This window comes from Ambystoma mexicanum, chromosome 6q (genome assembly GCF_040938575.1).
Source record: "Ambystoma mexicanum isolate Mex_15411 chromosome 6q, UKY_AmexF1_1, whole genome shotgun sequence".
NCBI classification, from domain to species: Eukaryota; Metazoa; Chordata; class Amphibia; order Caudata; family Ambystomatidae; genus Ambystoma; species Ambystoma mexicanum.
In genome coordinates, this window is record NC_090937.1 from 920389414 (window position 1) to 920411789 (window position 22376).

The 22376-nt window shown below is 43.7% G+C and overlaps 1 protein-coding gene across 1 annotated transcript in view; it reads right to left on the minus strand.

Moving 5' to 3' along the window:
• Positions 1-20298, minus strand: part of GLRA3 (glycine receptor alpha 3) — a 1169276-nt gene extending 1148978 nt beyond the window's left edge. The window contains exon 1 of the mRNA XM_069631437.1: positions 19289-20298. Within this exon, the coding sequence (XP_069487538.1) occupies positions 19289-19359 (71 nt within the window). The 5' untranslated portion in view covers positions 19360-20298. The remainder of the gene's footprint in view (positions 1-19288) is intronic.
• Between the last annotated feature and the right edge of the window lie 2078 nt (positions 20299-22376).

The following is a 22376-nucleotide window of genomic DNA, read 5'->3' on the forward strand; positions in this document are numbered from 1 at the left end:
TATGTCAGCGCATCACAACTACAGGTTACCCAGTCATTTTATCGTGAACATTACAGAATGGTACATAACAGAGCGCACAATAACACAGAAACAATTAAAGAAATAAATAAATAAATGGTAGTGTGGTAAAAGGGTTAAAATGGGTTGGGTGGCGTTATAAGGGTAAGAAATGGGGAGCTGTGGAGGGGGGGCAAAATAAAAAAAAATGAAAAAAAGAATTAAGTGTTTTTCTGGGTTTTTCTGCAATTAAATGTACCACTCTGTAATTGTGGCCGGTAAAATCGCATATAACTGGACAGGTGCTCTTAGCCCATTAATGCTAGACAAGTTAGAGCTGCATAGTATCTTGTGAGATCCTTTGACTAACTTTAAACCGCCAGCTGTTTCTTTTTATTGACTCTGTGCCTGAATGTTAGATATGTGTCCTCATTAACACCTAATCAACAGTCAGGCAGCCAAAAATGATTTATTTCGGATACAAAGTACCAATAAAAAGCAGTATCAATACAATTTACACCCGTATATGTAAAAACATAAAATACACCAGTTAAAAACAATTTACTAAAATCAGTTATCTGGGGTGAATTGAGGTGGAGATACTTCAATCCTGCATCCCGGATAGAGGAGGCGAGTACTTTGCAATTGTAAATTGCATTGTCTGAACTGATTAGAATGTACGCTTTGCGTAGCCTCTCTAGACATTCTGACCTCTCCCTTCACGATCAGGTGCTGGAAATGGCGAGAGACCTCCCTTTACCTGCAGCTCCACAGCAGACAGAATCACTAGACCAGAGTAATGACAATAGCGCCGGAATTAAAACTTTGATTGTGGCGAACTTGACTCCAATTAATGGACGTGAAACCGTTCCAGCATGGTACACCAAGCGCCAGTAGAGAAAGTCTCTAGCTGGCGAGGAAATACCAAGAGCATCGGGTTCACGAGAAATAGGCACGGTTATGGGAGGCTCGTAATCGCTTTCATTTTATTCAGAAGAGGACGAAACAGGGGTACTTTCATCAGATGCGAGCACCTCCTATGTCTCTACGCCACAACGTCCCGCCCCCCCCCAATGTAATGAACAACATGCAGGAAATGACACGAATGGCCAATTAACTTCAACTACTCTTAGCCAGGTGATTTAATCCTTCACCTCTATAAGAGGACATTAGAGCAGAATTTAAAACTCAAAATATCATATTGGTGGTTATCCAAAGCAAGTTGGGCTCACTGGACGACCGTGTCATGATTAAGGACATGATACTAGCAAGGTTTGAGAAGGTAGCATCTGATGTACCTCAGGCCGTCCTGGCTTTGCAAAACACAACTCCTATTGTACAGAGTGGCACCAGTCGAAATCCTATTCGGGACACCAGAAATGAATTTGAAGATGCTAATAAGAGGAATCATGGATCCCAGATTTTGAGGAGACAATCCGCTGATATCAATAGTGGGTCTATTCATTGTAGCAGTGAAATAGAGACAAATGAGCCTATAGGGGCCTTCCACAAGGCTAAGCGGAAGCTTAATAATACATTGGCTCAACAAGGGGGAAACAAATCTAAAAACATGAGCAAAAAGAAGAGCGCCACTACATCCTTCCGAAAATGTGTAGGAAACCTAGCAATCCCAGAAGTGTTTGCCATGAAAATGTCTGAAAAGCCCCCGGTCGGGCCACAGGGTAGAGCCCTCACCATGTCCACTGAAGATTTCATTGAAGGGGATGATGGGTATTCTTCAGACAAGAGAGGGAGCACGACCCATGTAGACTTAGAGGGGGTCCTGGAAGCCTCTTCTAAATGTTGCTCAATAAATGTTCAACGTGAAACGCCAAGTTGGGAAAAAGAACAGTGTAATCATATATCCACTGAGGAAGAACAAGTAATTGAAGTGGGCTCCACACTATCGAGGGGGGTGAATATGGTTTCAATTGAAACCCAATGAGAGGGCCTCATTAACACTCAGGAAGGTATTGTGCGCATTAGCTATCCGAGGGCCAGCAGATCACCATTAAATCAAAGAGTACCCATGGGTCCTAGTACTGTTAAGATGGTTTCTACGGAAACACAGTGGGTTGACATCGGCCCTTCACGGTGTCCTGTAGCAAGGGGTGCAAACAGCATATTGATGGGGACACAGAACAATATGTCCACTCCTACGGGAATTCGGCACGGTCATGTTGGGGCCATTATTTGCAATAATGTGGGTGAAGGAACTCAAGACTTGCAAAAGGGAGTTGGCACATTTCCTTGGTCTGGGCAGAATGTGATGGATAGATACGATTTAAATGGAATACACGAAGTTAAAGCTCAACCGTGTGTGGGTTGTGAGCAGTTTTCTAACAACGTGATTGGGGGTGGCCCTCTGGTAAAAATATCTGTTTCTGGAGTGAATCCCAAACTAGTGGCCAATTATATCAGGCAAATAATGGTCCAATCAAATTGTACTTGGTCCTGAAGGGAGCCTAAAGCAAAGACGTTTGTAATAAATGCGTGGAGTAAGTACCACAGGGAAACGTCAAGTCTGATTTGTTGAACGGGGCTCAATATCTATTAGACAAATTGTATAATGAAGGTGCACAAAACTGAATAGATGTGTGCGCTAGTGGTGGCGCCATGCACGTATATCTTTCGGGAGAATCAAAAACAGGTGTGTGGAGAGTTTAGAGAGGCCTGCCCAGTAATGAAGTTAGTGGGACATTTTGAAAAAGGAAAACTGCTAGGGACAGTTTTGTACTGAAGCAACATCCTATGCTTAGTAACCATCTGTATAGGATTGCTATTGAAACCATATTCCAATGATCTAGGCAGTTTATATTAAATCGATCTGCCATATTGCTACTATTCTCAGAAATTATTAATCTCAGTGTAGTCTGTATCAGGGATATAAATTGAGTGGAGTTTGCTAGAGAGCAACGCACTGATATGGTAATTATTAGCCTTTAATCGCGAGTGGTACACAACCTTCTACTCAAAGAAACACCTGCGCTTAGGCAACTTGGATTCTGGATTTCCCCTTTGAATGCTGGGTTGTTCTGGCTAATGAATGAAGGGGCAAACACCGGTGAAAATGGGAGAGACCTAATGGTTTCCTTCTTAAGAGGTAATAGAAGCCCCACGAGAAGAGACACAACGATTGATTGATTGAAGAACTCTAGGGGAAAAGGATCCGCAACAAGATTGGTCATGGGTCACAATGTCGCTAAATGCATGTTACAAGGCCGATGGCGCTTCTTGGAAGCTCTAGAACCCACTATCCTTAACTTAGTATCGTGAACTACCACGGGGCATTCTCAGTTATTTGAGAATCCGGCGCTTGGGGACTCACTTCGTAATTTTGATTTGGTGTGTATCCAGGAGACATGGCTATTGGATAATGTTGCCTGGGATGGCTGTATGCTGATTTCCCAACGTGCTACTAAAGGTCTAAAGGGTCGTCGAAAGGAGGAATTGCTACCCTGGTAAAGATCAAATGTGGATTTGTTGGAATAAGTTAATATGGTGTTAGAGAGGGTATGTTGGGGGTGTAATTGATGCATATAAATGACGCTATAGAGGGAGTGGTTACACATTGAAAAGAGGGCAATCACACTCCACTTTGGATCATATTTTCCTAGATAGCTGTTTGTTTGGGAGGTGTAAACAATTGGACATTATCCGGACAGACAGGAGTAATCACAACATGCTGGGTTGCTCCTTTGAATGGGAGTTTCTCCCTAACAAAGGCAAGTATTTGGAGATTGTGACCACTAATGTACCTATGAACAGAATATTCTGAAATCAATGCAGGATTGCCCCAGATGAATCAGATGGCAGAAGACATGGTTAAAACAACCTCATATTAGTGGGAACTTGTCACCGTTACGCATGACAATTTTAATTTTGTTGTATCAGACATGATCAATAATTTACCGGGAGTTGAAAAAAGGCATGGTAGGGACAAGCTAGCTATAAACCTTAGAAAGACGCACAGGTATGGTTAGTCTCTGGCACTGAAGAAGAGAGAAATGAGAGCTTTGATTAGAACCATCAAAAAGTCTAGTTATACTGGGGCTGGGACTCAACAGGAAATAAAAAAAGGTGACACAAAGTCATAAGAATTGGGTCAAAAAGGGCATTACTAATCCAAGCAGATGCAGAAGAAATGCTTGAGCATTTGTATAAGAAAGACACTCACTCATTTTGGGCTCAGATGAATCATCTATGTAAGGACTTAGGGTAACAGACCATCAATGCAGTATTGGAAGAGCCTTGGGTGAGCCACTTCAAGACACTTTACGCAATCCCCGGAAATCCAGGAGACCCAGTTAGGGGAAGTTGTGTATAATTTCTCTCTATTTCATGATGCCCTTACTTTTGATGTGGAGGAAATATTTCGCCTTATTCAGCAGGGTAGTAAGTCGAGAGCTGTGGAGCCCAATCAAACTTCGAATCGCCTATTTAAGGGGGCCCTAAAAACTTGGGCCAGAATATTGAAGATGCTTTTTGACGATATTCTCCTGATAGGAAATGTCCCTAGTACTTGGTCTACAGCATACATAATACCAATTTATATGAATGGGTGCAAATAAGACCCAAGTAACTATCGTCCCATATCGATAATGGTTTCTGACAGTAAGATTTTTGCAAGCCTAATATTAAAACACCTGGAACAATGGGCTAGCAGACAAGGTATATTTAAGAACAAACAATCCGGTCTCAGAGAGAACCACAGTACAAATCTATTTTACTGGGCTGTTACCAGGACCTAGTTATAAGGGGAATGTATGAGATGATTAATTTGGCAGCCCTGGTTCTGTCTCAAATGCATTTGATACTGTCTTGAGAGTCAGATTTCGAAAGAAATTGGCCGATTGTGGATCCTGATGGCTTGCTAAAACTAATTGTCAAAGAATCATGAGGACTCAAACATACAAGTAAGGCTGAATGGGCAGGGTGGACTATTCCAAAGGATGGCCCCCTGCCTATTTAACTTGTATGTCGCTTATGCCAGTAAGTATTTGGAACCAGCTCCTTTTGTTTCTCCTCGATTAGGGCAACTACTCTTCAGTTGGTAGACGTCATGCTCATTGACTGAACAGGTAAAGGGCTAGAATGAATATTGTCTGCATTTGAGGATTTTGCAAGGAAGGATTTCTTGTCAATCAATCCCGGGAAAATGAAGATTTAAACTTTTTCTAAGAGGATGGCCAAAGGTAGCATTAGCTTGAATCTCAGCGGCTCAAAGCTGGTTATTGTCGATTCCTTTGTGTATCTGGGTTTGGCCATTTTGTACTCAACAACTAAAGCTCAAATATTACACTATTGGAGAAGGAAAATGGGCATGTATATACCTCAGATGAAGTTCATAAAGAGCAGATATTGTTAATATTAATATATTCCCCTTATTAAGCATTATGAGGGACACCTTGTTCAAAGCTTCTCTACGGTATTGAATTGTTGAAAAATTGGGTTTTAGATTACTGAGATATGACCTGGGGTGAATTCTTTCAAATCTAAGCAGAATGGTCTCTTCTGTACTTATCGGGAATGTTTATCCCTATGTGAAAACTCTTTATTTTCAGACGTGGGTGACCAAATTGAAAAAGGGCAAGCTGAATTGTTGGTGGAATTTGTTGAGAAGTGTAATCGGACTCTCTTATTAATAGGTCAGACTAAAGAAGACCTATTGTCCAATCCTGGGGGAGTCAAGAAATCTTGGTACAAGCAGGATTGGTGCAACGCTATTTAATCTATGCAAGGATATGTCAGTCTAGTCCACTTGAGTGAAGAACACAAGAAGCTTGGGACTCCGGCTATGCACTTGAACCTTTTCCCCTGCCCTAGAGCCAGAAAGGACTTTGTCCAATTTAGATGGAATGTATACAATTCAAGAGAACTGCTTGTATGATGTACAGTTTTCCGGGTGGAATTGGCTGGATGCAGATATTGTAACAAATGTTGTGATATAGAGACTCTTAAGCACCTTTTGGTGGAATGTCATGTATTGAAGCCATAAAGGCTATTGTATTTTAATTTGTTTTTTACTGTATGGGATAACATTCAATGTGATTTGTTTTGGAAGAAATGTCTATCTGGGAATCCAGTCGCTGTAGTGGTGGTAAACCTCTTGAATAGCTTAATGCTGGATTGTTAAGTTGGTTGGTATCTCTGATTTAGACTTTTAATATGTTTAAGATGGTTATTTTGTTATCCTTTTTTTCTATTCTTATTTCTTTATTTTTTTTCTTATTTCTCTTTTCTCTTACTTTTTTTCCTCCACTTATTTTATTTGATTAATTGTTTCATGTGAATTGTTAAGGTTGAATATGTTATTTAATCAATGAAAAATAAAAAAAAAGAAATCAGTTATCTCCTGTCCACAAACATATCCTGGTCCACATCAGAAAGTAGCACATATACATTTTTGCACTAATTTGATTAGTATGGCTTAAATGCTTATAAACAAAACATCAGCTAAACAAATTGGCAAATAAAGCCAACTAGGATCTTGGCCTTAGCATACAAAAATTCTTTTAATGTGCCAATGCTTTCTTGAAATGATTTATTAAAATGCCCATACATACTACAAACATAACACAATTGCATAGACATTAAGGGCCCATAAATAGCTGTCCTCGTCTTCCTTTTCTTTTCTCAAAGTCTCCAGGCTCCTTGTATTTAAAGTGACAATGCTCATGTCTTAAGAGGGGATTCTAAATTTAGGAGAAAATACAAGGCCAGGTGATGCAGTAGAAATACATTACCTTTAACGAGAGGGACCAAAAGCTCCCCCTTAATAGCGTATAAGCCTGACAAAAAAAGAAATAATTTGACATATCTTCGCTATTTGGCCCATCAGGCAGTCTCCCTCAATAGTCCGACTTGATCTCTTACTAAGAGTTTCTTATTATTAGACCTGGTAAGATCATCTTTTGTTGTATTTGCTAGTATCAAAAATCGCCTATTAGCTGCTTTTAGGAATTTAAAGGACTTTCTAGCATCCGTTGCCCCTATTCTTGGCCTTTTCTTAAGGTCTTGACTTACCTTACCATTTAAAAGTGTTGGGGAGTCAAAGTAGATGTTAGCATTAATACTTCCTAATATCTGCTGTATATTTGACAACAATTTGATATCTCAACTCTGTTTTTGGTAAGCAAATTTGTCATGATATGTTTGATAAGTGTAGCATTCGGATTAGACCATACTCTAAGCTATAATAATGTCGGTTCTAAGGCCAAATCGTCCTGGATGAAACTTAGGCCTATTTCATTATGGGTCGCAATTTGAAGTTGAACTAGAGAAAGCCAACGAGTTCTTCAAAAAACAATGTATTTCTTGTTGGACAGTTGCTTGATCAGCAAAGTCCCATACAGCTGTGTCATAATTTAGAGCCCCCAATGTACGGGTTATATAAATTATCAGTTGTTGCTTATGCTGTTTGATAAAGCAGGAAATGCTGCCAAAAGACTGTCTCATTAGGGATAACTGATTATCTGAAAGCTTCACTGACATAAAGAATTCTGAAAAACGAATCCCAAAGTTGTTAACCATCGGGATGGGACTGATGGCACACACACAGTAGGTAATTTTATCTTCTTTTTTGATCGGCAGCAAGCCATAACTACAGATTATTTTTTAATGTACTTGTAGATCCAACTCTCCCATATAAGTCATACATTTGTTAATCAGGAGCTCTAAGGTTCTTGGGGTACAAGAGATAAGAAATGAATCATTGACGTAAACAAATGTCGGAATCGGCATCCTCCCTATCTTGGGAACATCTGAGTTATAATCAACCAGTTTCTTTTGTAAGTTGTTAATATATAAGTAGAACAATAATGTTCGCACCCCAGTAGACCCCTGATTGAATGAGGAACTAAGCCGTAAAATGTCCCCCACTGCCAGTTCTAACGCAGGCCTCATTATTGGTGTGTAAGACCTCATTATTGGTGTGTAAGACCATAAGTATATATATAATGCCTGCAGACACCTATAGGACCAAAGTATCTGCCATTGTTTGATCTGATTGGCTTTAGGTCCATGAATTCCAAATAAACAGGTTCCTGCTATATATACCAAGAATGACCAATCTACAAGTCTAAATGTGATCCTTGCTCCATGGTTCTGATTAACAGTCACAAACCCTAATTGAATCGGAGCAAGGACAGACTCTGAGGTAACCCATTCCTCTAGGATATTTAAAAGGAATCTGCCAAATATCGATAGTAAGCAATACTAATTCCCTACCTGATCTTATTTGCTATTGTGCTACTGATAATGATGTTATTGCAGAAATGTGATTACAATGCTGCACTCCATGCCGCATTGCCATCTCTATTCTAACATCTATTTGATTAACAGGGAACACGGAAGGGGATAGGGTCCGGCTGCCACCTCTTGGAAAAACATTCAATTTATCCTTTGTTCAACACAGTTGGTTCTGCTTAATGAAGGATCATTGATAGGTAATTGTTCCATAGACAATATAAAAGTCCCTTCTTTGTTACCAGCATCCAGGTGCAATCAACTCCTTCCTGTTAGCATTTTCCAAATTGTAATTCTTGCTGATTTTATCAATTGACTGGACTAATATTTTATTTCCATCCATAATCGCTACATTCTCACGTTGTGAGCCACAAATAGCAAAATGCCACTAATTAGACTGTGTTGTGTAAAGAGGTGTGAATTTCTTTTTTACCTGACCGTCTGGGTTTTTTTTCAACTTGGAGTTAAATTTACACCTTCTATTAAGAACAGCATGATTCCCCCCAGATCCTCCAGGAATCCCAAGCCTTTGAATTCTCCACTTTGAAACATATGTTTCTAAAATTGGATATGCCTTCAAAGTCTCAAACCCCTTGTAGTGATTTTTTAAATAATATGCAGTCTTCTCTGGAAAAATACCAGTTTGGTTTCCCCTTATTAGAAGCCCAAACAAAACAAAACATTTGCGCTAAACTTTACCCCTGAACTTATACTGCTAAAATAGAGAAATAAACATATTGAGACTAAGTGGAAATAAATCAACTTATGAAGCTGACAAAGCCATAGATAAAAAATGATTTGGCTGCATATAAAGAGCTATTTTGTATAGCCAATAAGCATTTTCCTCATCTCAAATGTCTAGGACTATAAAAGAACCTGGGAGTTCTTTTTCAAGTTATTTAGGAATTTGCATCCCCTTCTTGCATTTTAGTGGAAGTTAATCTAGCCTTAGAATTGTATTAAGCTTTTTATGTTTTCTTCATAAAGAAGATATAAGACATTCAGAATGCGCTGATAGCTGTGCACCATATGGACTATATTTCTGTATCTTCCACCACCGGCCAGGAAAAAATACCTACATTCTTAACTTTTAACACAGTTTGCACTGGACAACTTCTCAAACTGCTAAAGGTGCAGTGCTTGCAGTCCTCCAATTATCCTGAAGACATCATTCCAGTCCTTGCTGCCGAGGAACATGCTACTGACCTTACTCCTAGTGTCACAGAATGTACACATCTGTCTCTGTCTTCCTGATGCCATTGTTTTCTCTTTTGAAGGAATCTTCTATAGATGCTGCAGTTTCGAAGAATGTTTTGTCAATTTCTAGACTTCTGTGGTTGTCCAAAATCCTGGGAAAGTTTGTGTTTTGCCAATTGCAAACGGACTTGGAAAATGATATTATCGTGGACTAGTTCCATTTGGGCTGTTGCCCTGGCACAAGCACCATTTCTGTAGTCGTTACTATCTGGGATGAGATACTTGTTATAACTGGTGATGGTTCCTCATTGAAGCTTGCATCTTATACCCATTGGTCGCATTTGATAAAGTCGACCCTGGACTACTGATAGAGCACACTGATAGCACTGCTGGTGTTTTAGGGATACCTCTGGAATGGTGATTCTCATTCCTGTACAACCTCCTTCAACAGTTTCAGTGAGGTGAGTGGACGAATGCAAATGATGTACATTTTGGAGTCGAGGCCATGGGTGTGGCACAGCACACACGTGACCCTTGAGCCCACTGTGAAAATATGGCATCTATGCTAAGGCCACCTATATGGGTATCTTACCAGATATAATGCTTGCCAACCGTTCAACATGTTGTGGTCCATCTTGTGGACAGACGACAATCCAGATGTATTGTCTGTTGTATTGGCTGCCTGTACATAGGTTATTTTCAAAACACAGTGTATTCTTTTCACATTTGTTCAGAGGATAATCCTGCCACACCCAACAGCTAAACTGAGGCCTGCCCTACCTGTAAGATCGCTCCACTCCTCCTTTCAACTACTTTTGACCATACCCGCATATGCGTCAAAGGGTAGAGGTGACAGAAGATTTTCTACACTGCCCCCAACATGTTGGCATGACTTACCTTTGAATATTTGCAGGATTCTTGTTATGGTGGCTTTTAGATGGGCCATAAAAACCCTTAAATGTCTCTAAATCTGACCTGGCTTTGTAACTACGCCCTCCCTCTCAGTCTTCAAATGCCTCCAAGCAATGGGTTTGCAGTATTTGGCAAAACACAAAATCAAATCAGGAAGAGGTGCAATTGTGTGTCCCTCTTTTGAAATGTTCTTTTATTCTACCCATACTTCCTGGTTATCTAAATCTCATGAATTTCAAAAACAACACCAGCCCCGCCTTAACCTGATAATAAGGTTGGAATTTAGAGGAAAAACTAAACAATATAAATATCAATCATGATGGACATAGAGGTGATTTTGGTTGCAGTGTTTCACTACAAAGGGAACTTCACTCACTGTCATAAATTCGGGGATGCACAACAAACATTCTTCAAAATTGTTTATGTAAGGAGACCCAGTTATTCAAAATTACTGTACTTTATTGACTGTTAGCTCAAAAAGGTGCCCTTGATGATAACATGTGTTTCGGCTCAGCAGAGCCTTTCTCAAATCTGGGCTAGTACTCCAAAATATATATTCAACTAAGACTGGTGCCAATATGATTTGCCTCTTCTTGCTCATTAAATCAGAAGTATTCTTTGACGTGGGATTAATCCCAAAATTCTTTCCGTGAACATAGTATTCCCTCGCGTTGCCTAGGCTCGAATTGACTGTACCCAGTAGACCAGCTGTGAAAAAAAGCTGCTTATTCTTCAAAATTGTGTTTCATCAATACTAATGTGTGGCACACAAAAAACCTACTAAGTAAGAAGTATATCATCATGTGAAAAAGACTAAAAGACCACTGGAGTGGATTCAAACTGTCAAGACCTTTCTACAGAATACAGAATACAAAATGCATTTCTTGGAAACCCAAAATCGTATTTCAATGGTGGGATGTCATAGTAATGAATGACTTTATTTTTGAAGCTTCCCCTGCCTCTTTAAAACTGATGAAAGCAGAGGAGACCTGGGGTTTGGCCGCAGTACCATTGAAACCAACAGGCTGTATAATTAGGAAAGACACGCGCAAACAAGCATAGGCGTTTCCTTTCATTGAGATCATCATCTTTGCATCCCTGAGCTACATATCCAGTCTTAACCAATCTGTGAAAAGTTGGAGTCAACAGGATGAAGTATAAAAAGATACAAGGTTACATTTGGATACAAATTATGCAACACATTGAAGGATGTCTTTTCACAAAATGTGGAGGGATAACGAGGTATAGTTCAGAAATATGGGCATTAAGCAAAGATCTAAGAAAATTAGGCATAGTTGTTTGTGGCTTCTGGGAATTTGTCATAGGCAGGGAATTTGACCGTGTATTGGAAATACCTACAGACAACCTGCTACAATACAGAGACAGCAGAGACACAGAATAAATTCCTTTGCTTGTCGCCTACCATCCAGTACTAATACAAGTGAAAAAGATTGTAAGGATCTTCAGCCAATATTCAGCATGGATGATGAGCTGAGAGACATTGTCAAAGAAGCTCCCTAATTTCAAACAAACAACTGAGAAGCCTCCCTCTGGTACCATTTCTCACCACCATTTGTTATAAAGTACTGCTCAGGACCACTAATGGGTGTGGGTCCAGGACACCGGCAACAGAAATCTTGGTTGTCTAAACTCAAAGGGGTGTCACCCATTACCAAGCAAGGGACACACTGAGACAAAAGCAGAAACTGCACCAAACAAATATGTGTAACATATTTCACATTTGTCACACTGCATGCAAACGAGGAAACGTGTGTGACGCTTGAAGCACAGTGAATTAAGTTTGGAGACTGCACCGATTAAACCTCAAGAGCATATTTTGTAGTTTCATATTGCATACCAGCCAGGAAAGTGTAGTAGCTGTTTTGAAATCACAGAAATGCTCTGCCACTACATAGAGGCTGCAGGGCACATTTTAGAGACTGAGGAAAAAACAATACTGACCCTGTTTTTTAATTATGCGTTTTGAACCTTGCATTTAAATACACCTTTTAAGCTTCACATCAGTAATTTTAGGAAACCACCTGGCCCACTTTAACACTGCCTGAGTGTAAATCTCTCTCCCCCTCCTCCTGTTGACCTCATATTGGACACTGCAACCACCATAGTGTGTAGGAGATCACCTGGGGGTTCCCCCCAACCCCTTCCTCCTCCCCCCTCTGAGTAAATTGTTCTAGATACTGTTCCACTGATTTGTTTCACGTTTGTAAATTATGCTTCATTCATTACTGTATCTGTTGTTATTCTGTAAAGTGCTTTGGTGTAAAGCGCTATATAAACTCAATGGGCCTCATTACGACCCTGGCGCTAATGGGTTAACGGCGCAGTAAAAGGCTGCGGCGCCGTTAACCCATTAGCACCTTACTACGAGGTCCCTTTGCGGGACCCGACCTGAACGGCTGGTCTAGACCAGCCGTTAAAGTAGGGACCCGCAAAGGGACCTTGGTGCTAAATACGGTACCGCAATTTGCGGCACCGTACTTAGCGGCTTCCCCAGTCCCATTGAGCCCTATGGGGCAAAAATGGGAATGGGGAAGGGCCAATGTTCAATGGGAAATTACCGAATCGCCAACCTTGGAATGGGGTGGTAATTCCCCATTGAACATTGGCGGACTCGTTACGATACCGGCACCAACCATGGTGCTAATAGCGCCATGGTTTAGCGCCAGTATCGTAATGAGGGCCAATAAACATAAACATAAATTAACCGTTATGTGTGAAAAAGATTTTTTTTGTGTTAAATGTACCCTTCAGATAGAGGTTTTTATGGCCTTTTGGATAGGACAGCAGTTTTCACACCCACATTCCAGGCATACTGTTCTTTGAGCCAATGAAGTTTCAAACGCTATTAATTTGTTTTCATTTATGAACAAACAGCATTGTGGCTTTATCTTTACCTATCACTTCAGACTGCAGTCTGTGGGACTTCGTAAGATAATGCTTTGTTCCATCTCTCCATAGTATTTTCGTTTAGTCTAATGAAAGGCATCAAAGCCTGCATCTCAAGTGATTTTAAAACTGGGCTAACACAGCATTGATCTTCTTTCTTTGCACTTCTTAAAGCGACCAAATGGCTACTCAACAGTTGCCTTGTAACTAGACTTAATTTCGATTCCACTTTCTCAAAGATCAAAACAGCTCAAGTAAGATGCATTTTAAAGCAGTATTTGTCACAAGGCTTTGATATGGTTGACATGGTCTGAAAGGAACAAGAAGAGGCAGTATGCCTCCACCGCTCTCGATAAACGTTCCAGAATCCCTACTTAAAGTATGCCACATTGACGTGGCTGCAAACACAAACAGCCTACCCAGTGAATAGAGGAACTTAAACAATTGTATGTATGTATGTATGTATTATTATTATTGTTATAATCATTATTATTATTATTATTACTATTATTAGGTTTTTTATTGAGCACAGAACTAGCTTCAGGATGGAATCAAGCACTTTACAATTAAAATGGGGTAAGTACACAGTGAGGGAAGCACAGTTACAAGGGAGCGGTTAGTAAACACTAGGGGATGGGTGGGTGTGTAATTTGACAGCAAGGGATCTACAATCAATCAGGGGAGGACCCACAGGGGCGAGCAAATCACCCAGTCTCATGATAGATGTACAGTGGAGCGTATGTGGACCTAGGTTTTAGGGAGGAGCCATTTCTTGAGGAGGAGGGTTATTTGCTCCTTCCAGAAATATAGAAGATAAGGAGTGAGTCTGGTGTTGACAGGGAGTTAATTCCAGATACTTGGGGTGTAGACAGTGAAGGCCTGTCTTCTGGTTCTTTCCTTCCTGAATTGGTAGAGTTAAAATCTTCAAATACCCTTACTTCTGGTGGATCATGAGAAAATCAGAGGGAGTGCCCAGGGAAAAAAAAACTGGCAGACAACCATCCCAAATAGAAGATTTTTCAAGGGAGCAATTGAAGGCAATGTCAAGACCCAACCTTAAATGGATCCAAGATGTGGACTGACATGTTAGCTTCATTAGGCTGCAATCACTGTGACTCACACCAAAAATCTCTCACACGTGTCTTCCTATTATGTCCATTCCAGAAGAAGTTGAGAAGAAGACCCATCTAGCCGATCTTGAGAGCCAAAGGCATTTGCTTTTTCAATTGCAGACTCATTTTCTGGTGTTCAGGCAAGGATGTCCAGGTGTCTATAGGTGACCGATAAAAGAATACAGAGAAGTCAACTGGAATGGGCGAGCTGTTCCAGAGAACTATAACATAAGTGTATTTTGCAGTCATACCGCACAGAAACTGTGATGTGGGGAGTTAAAGATCATGATGAAGCTCTATAATTTTATGAATTATAAAACTCTAAAACAAAGACAACTAAAAGAGGCATTTTGCTATTTTTTTTCCTTTACTTTTTTAGGCTTTTTAAAATAGTTTGGGATCATAAAGTTGCATCTAAAATGTGCTGTGTGAAAGGTTAGTTACACCGAAAATGATATTAATGAAATCTAATCTAACCTGTCCATTTGGCTTTGTGTCATTCTTCAGGAGACCTGTCAGACTGACAAGCCAACAGCAATCATGGCACAACTGCTTGACAGAGCAGGGGCACAGGTCTTACACTGTAAAAGAACCACAGGTCCCATCATGTCAAAGAACATTGCTGAGCTTGGTGGTAGGCATGTTTGGATGGGCGTCAAGTCGCCATGTTATTTCTTTACTTTTCTAGAGAGTGGGATGGGAATTCAGAGGAAGAAGGTGTGGGAAGGGGCAGCAGGTCAAGTATTTTGGGTGTTTCAGACCGAGAAGGAAGACACCTGAGGAAGGTGGAAAAAGGTAATAGGACACCAGTAATGTTCCCTGATGTTATGTACACTCACACGCTACTACCCTCTATGCCAAGGAATAACGGTTTATAGAGAAGTCTAAGGGGTGGGATAGGAATGCAGGGGGGAATATACCAGCACCAAATTATAGATAAGGTAGTGATCATCCTCAGGGTCTCTTCCACCTCTGAGTTCTAAGGGACATTATAGGAACATTCATGTTTGCCCTTATTGTCTGTGATGTCACTTGCAACCCCTCGGTTTACAAATCCCTGAGGTTGAGCACTTGCTTCTAGATTGCAATGCCTGCCGTATTAGTTAACGACCCTTCTGCATCATCATCTTGCATTCCTGTGATGGTGCAATGCACGATGCTGAGCATTCTACATGGTCCGACAGTGCACTGACCCTCAGCATTCCTGCCTCTGCATATTCCCACCATACCAGTCTACCCACAGGAAAGAACATAAATCATATGAAATGATCATAGGGAAATGTCAAATGCAAATCATGACCCTATTTTGGCCATGCTCTATACCACTCTAGCCCTTCTTTTATCTTCCCCACTCTGAGTGAATGCGGACATTTGCAGCGAGAACCCGGCACAGAGCAACTGGCACCTTCTTTGCATTAAAGCAGGTTGAGAGGCCATTAATCCTGAGAGAGGCCTGGCCACACAGAACAATGAATGAACTCTTTTGATTTCCAAGGAAAGTAGTTTCTTCAACTCATAAAACATGGAATCCAGTTTGAAGAATGTCCTTGCTTCATTCTTATAAATAGGGCGCATTGTTCCCACGCGTGAACATGCTACAGATTGACAACCGGGACTATTGCAGTTGCTGTAAGCTTGGGTGAATGCTAGCGAAAAGTAAACTCTCCAATGTATGTTATTGCATGAACTTATAAGACAATCTACTTTTGGCGGACTGAAGCAACACCCCATTGAGCAGGGGCGTGGCTACACCATGCGAAACACTCAATCTAGCACTGATATCCTAATGAGTTCTGGCTTAACACCCAGGGATTTACTCATTGGACCACGTGTGTGGGTGGTGTACTCCTACATTTTTCAGAGGGTGGAACAATACAACCCTGGTTGTCAATAGTGCTGTGGCTTGGATTCGAACCCAAGCGTTGCACAGCTGGAATGTCAAGCATGTAGCCATAAGACCACCTAAACAGCTCATAACAATGCTACAGAATGGGCTTCATTACGATTTTGGCAGTAGCCATGCCGCTATTGGCGGCATGGCTGCCGCCAAAATTGGGTCTGGGTCTGGGTTCCCAGAATGGGGAATTACCGGGCCATTCTGAGTTCGGAGGTCCCGGTAATTCCTCCCTCCAGGAACCCGGGCCTGGACCTTCCCCATTCCCATTTCAGCCCCTATAGGACTGAATGGGAATGGGGGAGGGAGCCAACAACGGGCCGATTACGAGCGGCTCCATGTTTGCTCCCTCTTCCCCTCGCGGGACACGGTAAGCATGCCTGGTTTGACCAGGCATTACTTATTGGGTCTGGGTCTGGGTTCCCAGAATGGGGAATTACCGGGCCATTCTGAGGTCGGAGGTCCCGGTAATTCCTCCTTCCAGGAACCCGGGCCTGGACCTTCCCCATTCCCATTTCAGCCCCTATAGGGGCTTGCGGGACCCGGTAAGCATGCCTGGTTTGACCAGGCATTACTTATTGGGTCTGGGTCTGGGTTCCCAGAATGGGGAATTACCAGGCCATTCTGAGTTCGGAGGTCCCGGTAATTCCTCCCTCCAGGAACCCGGGCCTGGACCTTCCCCATTCCCATTTCAGCCCCTATAGGGCTGAATGGGAATGGGCGAGGGAGCCAAAAACAGGCCGATTACGAGCGGCTCGTTGTTTGCTCCCTCTTCCCCTCGCGGGACCCGGCATGCCTGGTTTGACCAGGCATTACTACCGGGTCCCGCGAGGGGAGCTTGTAATGAGGCGGAACAGGTTTAACGGGTCCTCCTCCTTTAGTGGGTCACGTTAACCCATTCTGCCTCACTTGTAATGAGGCCCAATGTCTTATATTGATATTTGTCTGTACAGATATGCTTTCTAACATACTGATTAGACATTAAGGGTGTGCGTCGTTTAGCCAGCAAGGTTACCGGGACATCTTTTCTCTTGGCAAATACTTATTTGTCCTATGTACTGTCTACAGTCAGGAAAGAAGAACTGAAAGAAATGTCTATATTTCACTTTAGGAAACGTTCAGTCTGTGACATCACTTCCCATTGCCTAAGTCACAGTCACCCACTTTTTTATGATTTGAGGACTTGAGCCCTGTTAACATATCACCATTACCGTATTCTGTGCATCCGTCCTGCTTGCAGCGCCTAATGTCTCCGTATTGGTGTCAGTCCTATGTGTGCCAAACTGTCGGGGAAACAGTCAGAGCTTGAAGCAGGTTGCCATGTTTGCTGAAGCAGACCCCTCGAGACAGCGCCATTCGGGGGAGACTGTTGGCTCATCTTGCTACTAGTGGCTGCAAACCACATACTTTGCAACCACGATCCCCACGAGTCGTTACATCTAATTAAAGCCTGGCAATAAAGTGGGGTTGAACAAGTCGTCGCCGAGTCTTCAACACGACCCTCCCTTCCGTCTGACCTTCCTGGCCCACCTAAATCTCGGCATTAGCCTGTCACCCCCTCCCGCTGCGATCGTTTTCTAATTCAATGAATATGTTTTTACTCGTGCTATTTCTGCGAGCATTGCCACTAGTGTCCCTGCACTTTTAAGATAGCTTTACGGAAAAATCGAAAACGATTGACCAATGCGTTTAGAGCAACCTGGCGCCCATGGCTCTTTCATCAGGCCAACCCCGGTGCTATCGATCTAAGAGGCATTCTCCCGGGCCGAAGGGAGCCTTCCTAGCGCAGTGGGAGTCCCAGGGGCGGCTTCTCGCCAATGTGTTTGACAAACGACGCACAGACTTGCAATAGATCACTGCGCCAGGACGCAGGACCCCGGCGCGTCCCCATCACTGTGAAAGCCTTCGGCGATAGGGTGGTTTATTGTTGCGGCTGTGTGTTAAAGCGTGGTTCGATTATCTACACGGGCCGGCTTACAAATAGAGAAAAGGAAACAGAAGTGTCAGAATGTTGATAAAATGCGGGAAACAGAAGAGACGCAAGGGAGTCCATCGGGGACGGGGGCATGTTTGCGTCATTCTATGTCAGTTCGTGTTCGTAAGTGAGCTGCAGTAGTGTTGGGTCCTATCCAGACATATCAGTGGGCCCGGGCATCGGCACGTGCTCCTGGTACCGCAATGACAGACAAGAGTCCATGACACGCATCAAAAGAAGGCGCAGATCACGTTCATTAACTCAGTGGCAGGGGCAGTGCGCAAGAACACGTGTGTGTCGCCTAGGATTTCAAAAATATACGTTCTTGCAACACTGGGGGCTGGGAGAAACCGCCGCACCTCCCCCATTTGTGAGTTAGAATGCATCCCGTGTCCCTACGGTGGCTCGGCGTCGCCCTGTTTGCGTCTATTGTTCTTCTGACCGTGGATGCTGGTGCTTTGCTAGACTACTGCACGCTGGCAGCCTGGGTCGCGGACCCACACATTTCGCATTCAGAGCACACGTGTTCCCCCTACGGAGTTGGCATTAACGCCCCACACTGCGCCTTGAAGTGAATTAATGCCGCTGCCCCGGGTGCATCGTGTTTAGTTGGCCCTTACATAAATGTGGCAGTTACTGGAGAGTGATGGAAGGGGGGGGGGATTATAAGAGTAGGGGGAGGGGGCGGTGGGGGGGTTATGCTCCGAATTTGTTTAGTATAGTGGCGTGGATGCAAGAGAACACCGGCAAATTGGTGGTTGCACGTTTCCTCTTAGAACCAGGAAAAGAACGGGAGAAAGGGGTGCCAATGTATTTCACGGTAAAACGCCCACCAAGGTAGGGTGCGTACGTCTACCACAGGTGCACTGGTCATCATAGAAATAAAGTTCAACCTTTGCCCATGATCCGGAATAAACAAAAGCGCTTAGGTTTCGTGCATACACACATGCCTGTTTGAGGAATGTACACTCGTGTGCGTGCTCTATTGGGCACACGTGCCTACGCTCTGTTAATGCAAGAGGCATGCTTCATTCATGGCACACATACCTGAGCAACAGCGCTGCTTCCCAGAAATAAAATCCAAAGACAGCGGTTAGAAAGCTCCGAAGATGGGCCATGGTCCAGCGCACAAAGCATGAATCCCAGCCGATCGCCGACTCGCGGGAACCCTGGGGGGACAGCTCCCAGCGATGGCATGTGCTCGCGGCGGAGAGCGCTGCACTTCAGCACCGCGGACAGCGGCCGGCAGACGCCCGCAGCCCCGGCTTCTCTCAGCAGGCTGTTGCTTTCCGGCGAGGTGACATGTCCGCGGCGCTCGGAGCCCCCAGCTCCCGCGGAGAGACGTTGCGCATATGCAGGTGGATAATAGAGGCGCTCCCTGGGGCGCAGGAGCGTCCGGCAAATCCTCCGGCAGCAACCGGGTCCTCTCTACCCCACTTGTCACATTCCCGCAGAGTTGCAGCTCGAAATCCCAGAGAGGAGGTGGGGTCTAATGGGGCTGTGAACAAGAGCCGCCCATCCCCTCGCCCGCTATTCACTTACTGTGGAAGCAGGACCCCGGCGGGTAGAAAGACCTGTCTCGCGGCTGGAGAACGCCGCCCCGTTTTGCACTGTTGGTGGACCTGGACTGTGTTGTGGCGGACGCCGCGTTCCCATAGATGCTGGCACTTCCACACCTGGAATCTATCAGTTCATGATCATGTCGCAGAGTAGACAGCATAACATTTGACCAACATCAAAACCAAAAAGCAAAGCATGCGTTGTTTTCATTTTAGCTCATGCTTGTTTCCTAAAAGGGATACGAAACGATGACACAGTCCACCGATGCACCCCTCTGTGGATGGCACGAGGAGCTTTCCGCTATACCAAATGCAAAATGGCACTTTGTCGATGCGACTTTTCTTACTAGAGTGACAAGTTGTGGCCGGTGTTCAGGATTTTTACACGCAGCATCATGTTCGTCTTACCTCCCCATTGAGTCAGTACGTTTAAGCCGCAACATGTTAACTATAGCGTTATGAGTTCTAAATATAGAGTGCACGGCGCACCCGCACATGCAACGTGCTCTAGTGCACGAGCTACGCAGCCGCGTTGTGGCATTACAGGGGGCGGGTTCTCAGTGATACCATGGAACCATTCTGCAGTCACTACTGTATGTCACTGGGATTGGGCCTGGTATCTACAGGTCATATAGAAGGATTCTCTAAACAACAATACCCCCCTCCACCACCTTCTTCCAAAAACACGTTTCCAATACGGTCTCCTTCCCACCCTCCTTTAAGTTGAGGTCTCTCTTCTTTTTCTACACCAAATAACTCGCTTGTTTTCTCCAGGATGACCCCCACCCCTCTCCTTTTCCGCCTTGTAGTATCACTCTCATTGCTCTCCAAACTGATATCTCCTTACTTTCAATCCAAGATGGTTTCCCCTTCTTGTCTCTCTCAAACAAACAGTATCTTCCTCCTTCTTCAATGTGGCATCTCCCCCTTCTTCTCTCTAACAAGGTCTCTCTCCTGCCTCTCGGACTTGATGTCTCTATGTTCACCAACTTCTCCCTCCTTCCTCTCCCAGGTGTTGTCCCTCCCTTGCGCAATATTCCTCCCCTACTCTTCCTAGAGGATGCTAATTGTTGTTCATGCCCAGGTGGTGTCTCTCTTCCTATGCTCCCATACAATCTCTCTCCCCTCTAACGTATCTGCTCCTCTATCCCTCCCGCTACATCTCTCCTTCTTCCCTCGCCCACACTTCCTTCCCCTTGCCACACACCAGTCTCTGAAGGGCTTTCCAATCAGAAGATGAAGCCAGCTGTGGTAACTAGCTTTCTTACGCACGCGCCAACGACCCCGTGATCACGCCAACACTCTCACTTCAACTCCACGCACCACACATTCATTCCACTTCACGCACCCAGCAGTCTCACAGAACATTCCCACATGGAGCACAGGAACACTATACACATCCCTCCCACCAAACTCCAGCAAAACAAACACAAATAATAGACACCAACATTGGAACAATGAGTAAATAACAGAAACACACAGCAACAATCAAAGCAGAAGACCAAAAAATGTCTACGTTCCTAAACATTAGTCATTTCATAAAACAGTCCTTTGACCAAATGGGAGACTTGCTCACCCTTCCCCTCAAAACAACAGTCTCCTTGGAATGAACAGCTAGCTCCTCAGACATCCTCTCCTCACCCAGATTAACCATTGTCATGGGACTCTCATTCTCAGCACAACCAGAGTCTTCAAAGACCCAACGTCTGCCACATCCCTCATCTGTTCCCACATTCACGCTCACATCCGGGCCTTCCCATCTCCACTTACTGATCCATGTTCCAAATGGAACCATCCTGGATCCTAACCACATTATGGAACATTTCCTTCACTCTTACAGGCTCCACGCACCGCACAACGCATTCCACTTCACGCACCCAACATTCTCACAGAACATTCACCCAGGGAACACAGGAAAAGTACAGAGTCCTCCTTCCTGGTCTGCACCACGTTGCTCTACACTTGAGATCCCCAGGACAGACCCTCTGAAGGTCTGCTGCCTCTGTGATGCCAGCTCACCCAACGGTTGACTCTGTTTGTCTGGACTTGCTGGTTCTTAAAGCCTTCCCTTGAGTGGTGTGTCAACATGATACCTCCTCTACACAGATGACACAGTCACCTCTGGTACAGAAGGAAATCCTCTTTACTTGGTTGCAGGTTACATAGGATAAAGGTTACAAGTTACAAGGCAGGTACACTGGGACAGATCCACCGGTCACCTTCTCTCTCAGCCAGATTCTCATCAACTGTCATTCAGGGAACAGTCAGCAGAGAACATTCATCCAAAATTCCACATCCAGGCACTCATGACATCACCTGCATACTGAGCAGAGTAGAAGGAAAGGCAAGCCACAGCATGGTGCTTAGGGACGTTGGTTTCACCTGGCATATTGGGCCTTATGCGTGGTCTCAGGTGGTTGGAATTGCTGTTTGCTGGAGCATAAATTAGAGTCCCAGAGCGCTCCTTGTCACGTGGGTGTACTTTTCCTCTCCCCTGTCAAGCTCTGGATCCATTGCATGCTGTACCTTAGGCCCCTTTTCTTGCCTGACACAAAAACTACAAGTGAGAAAACTCT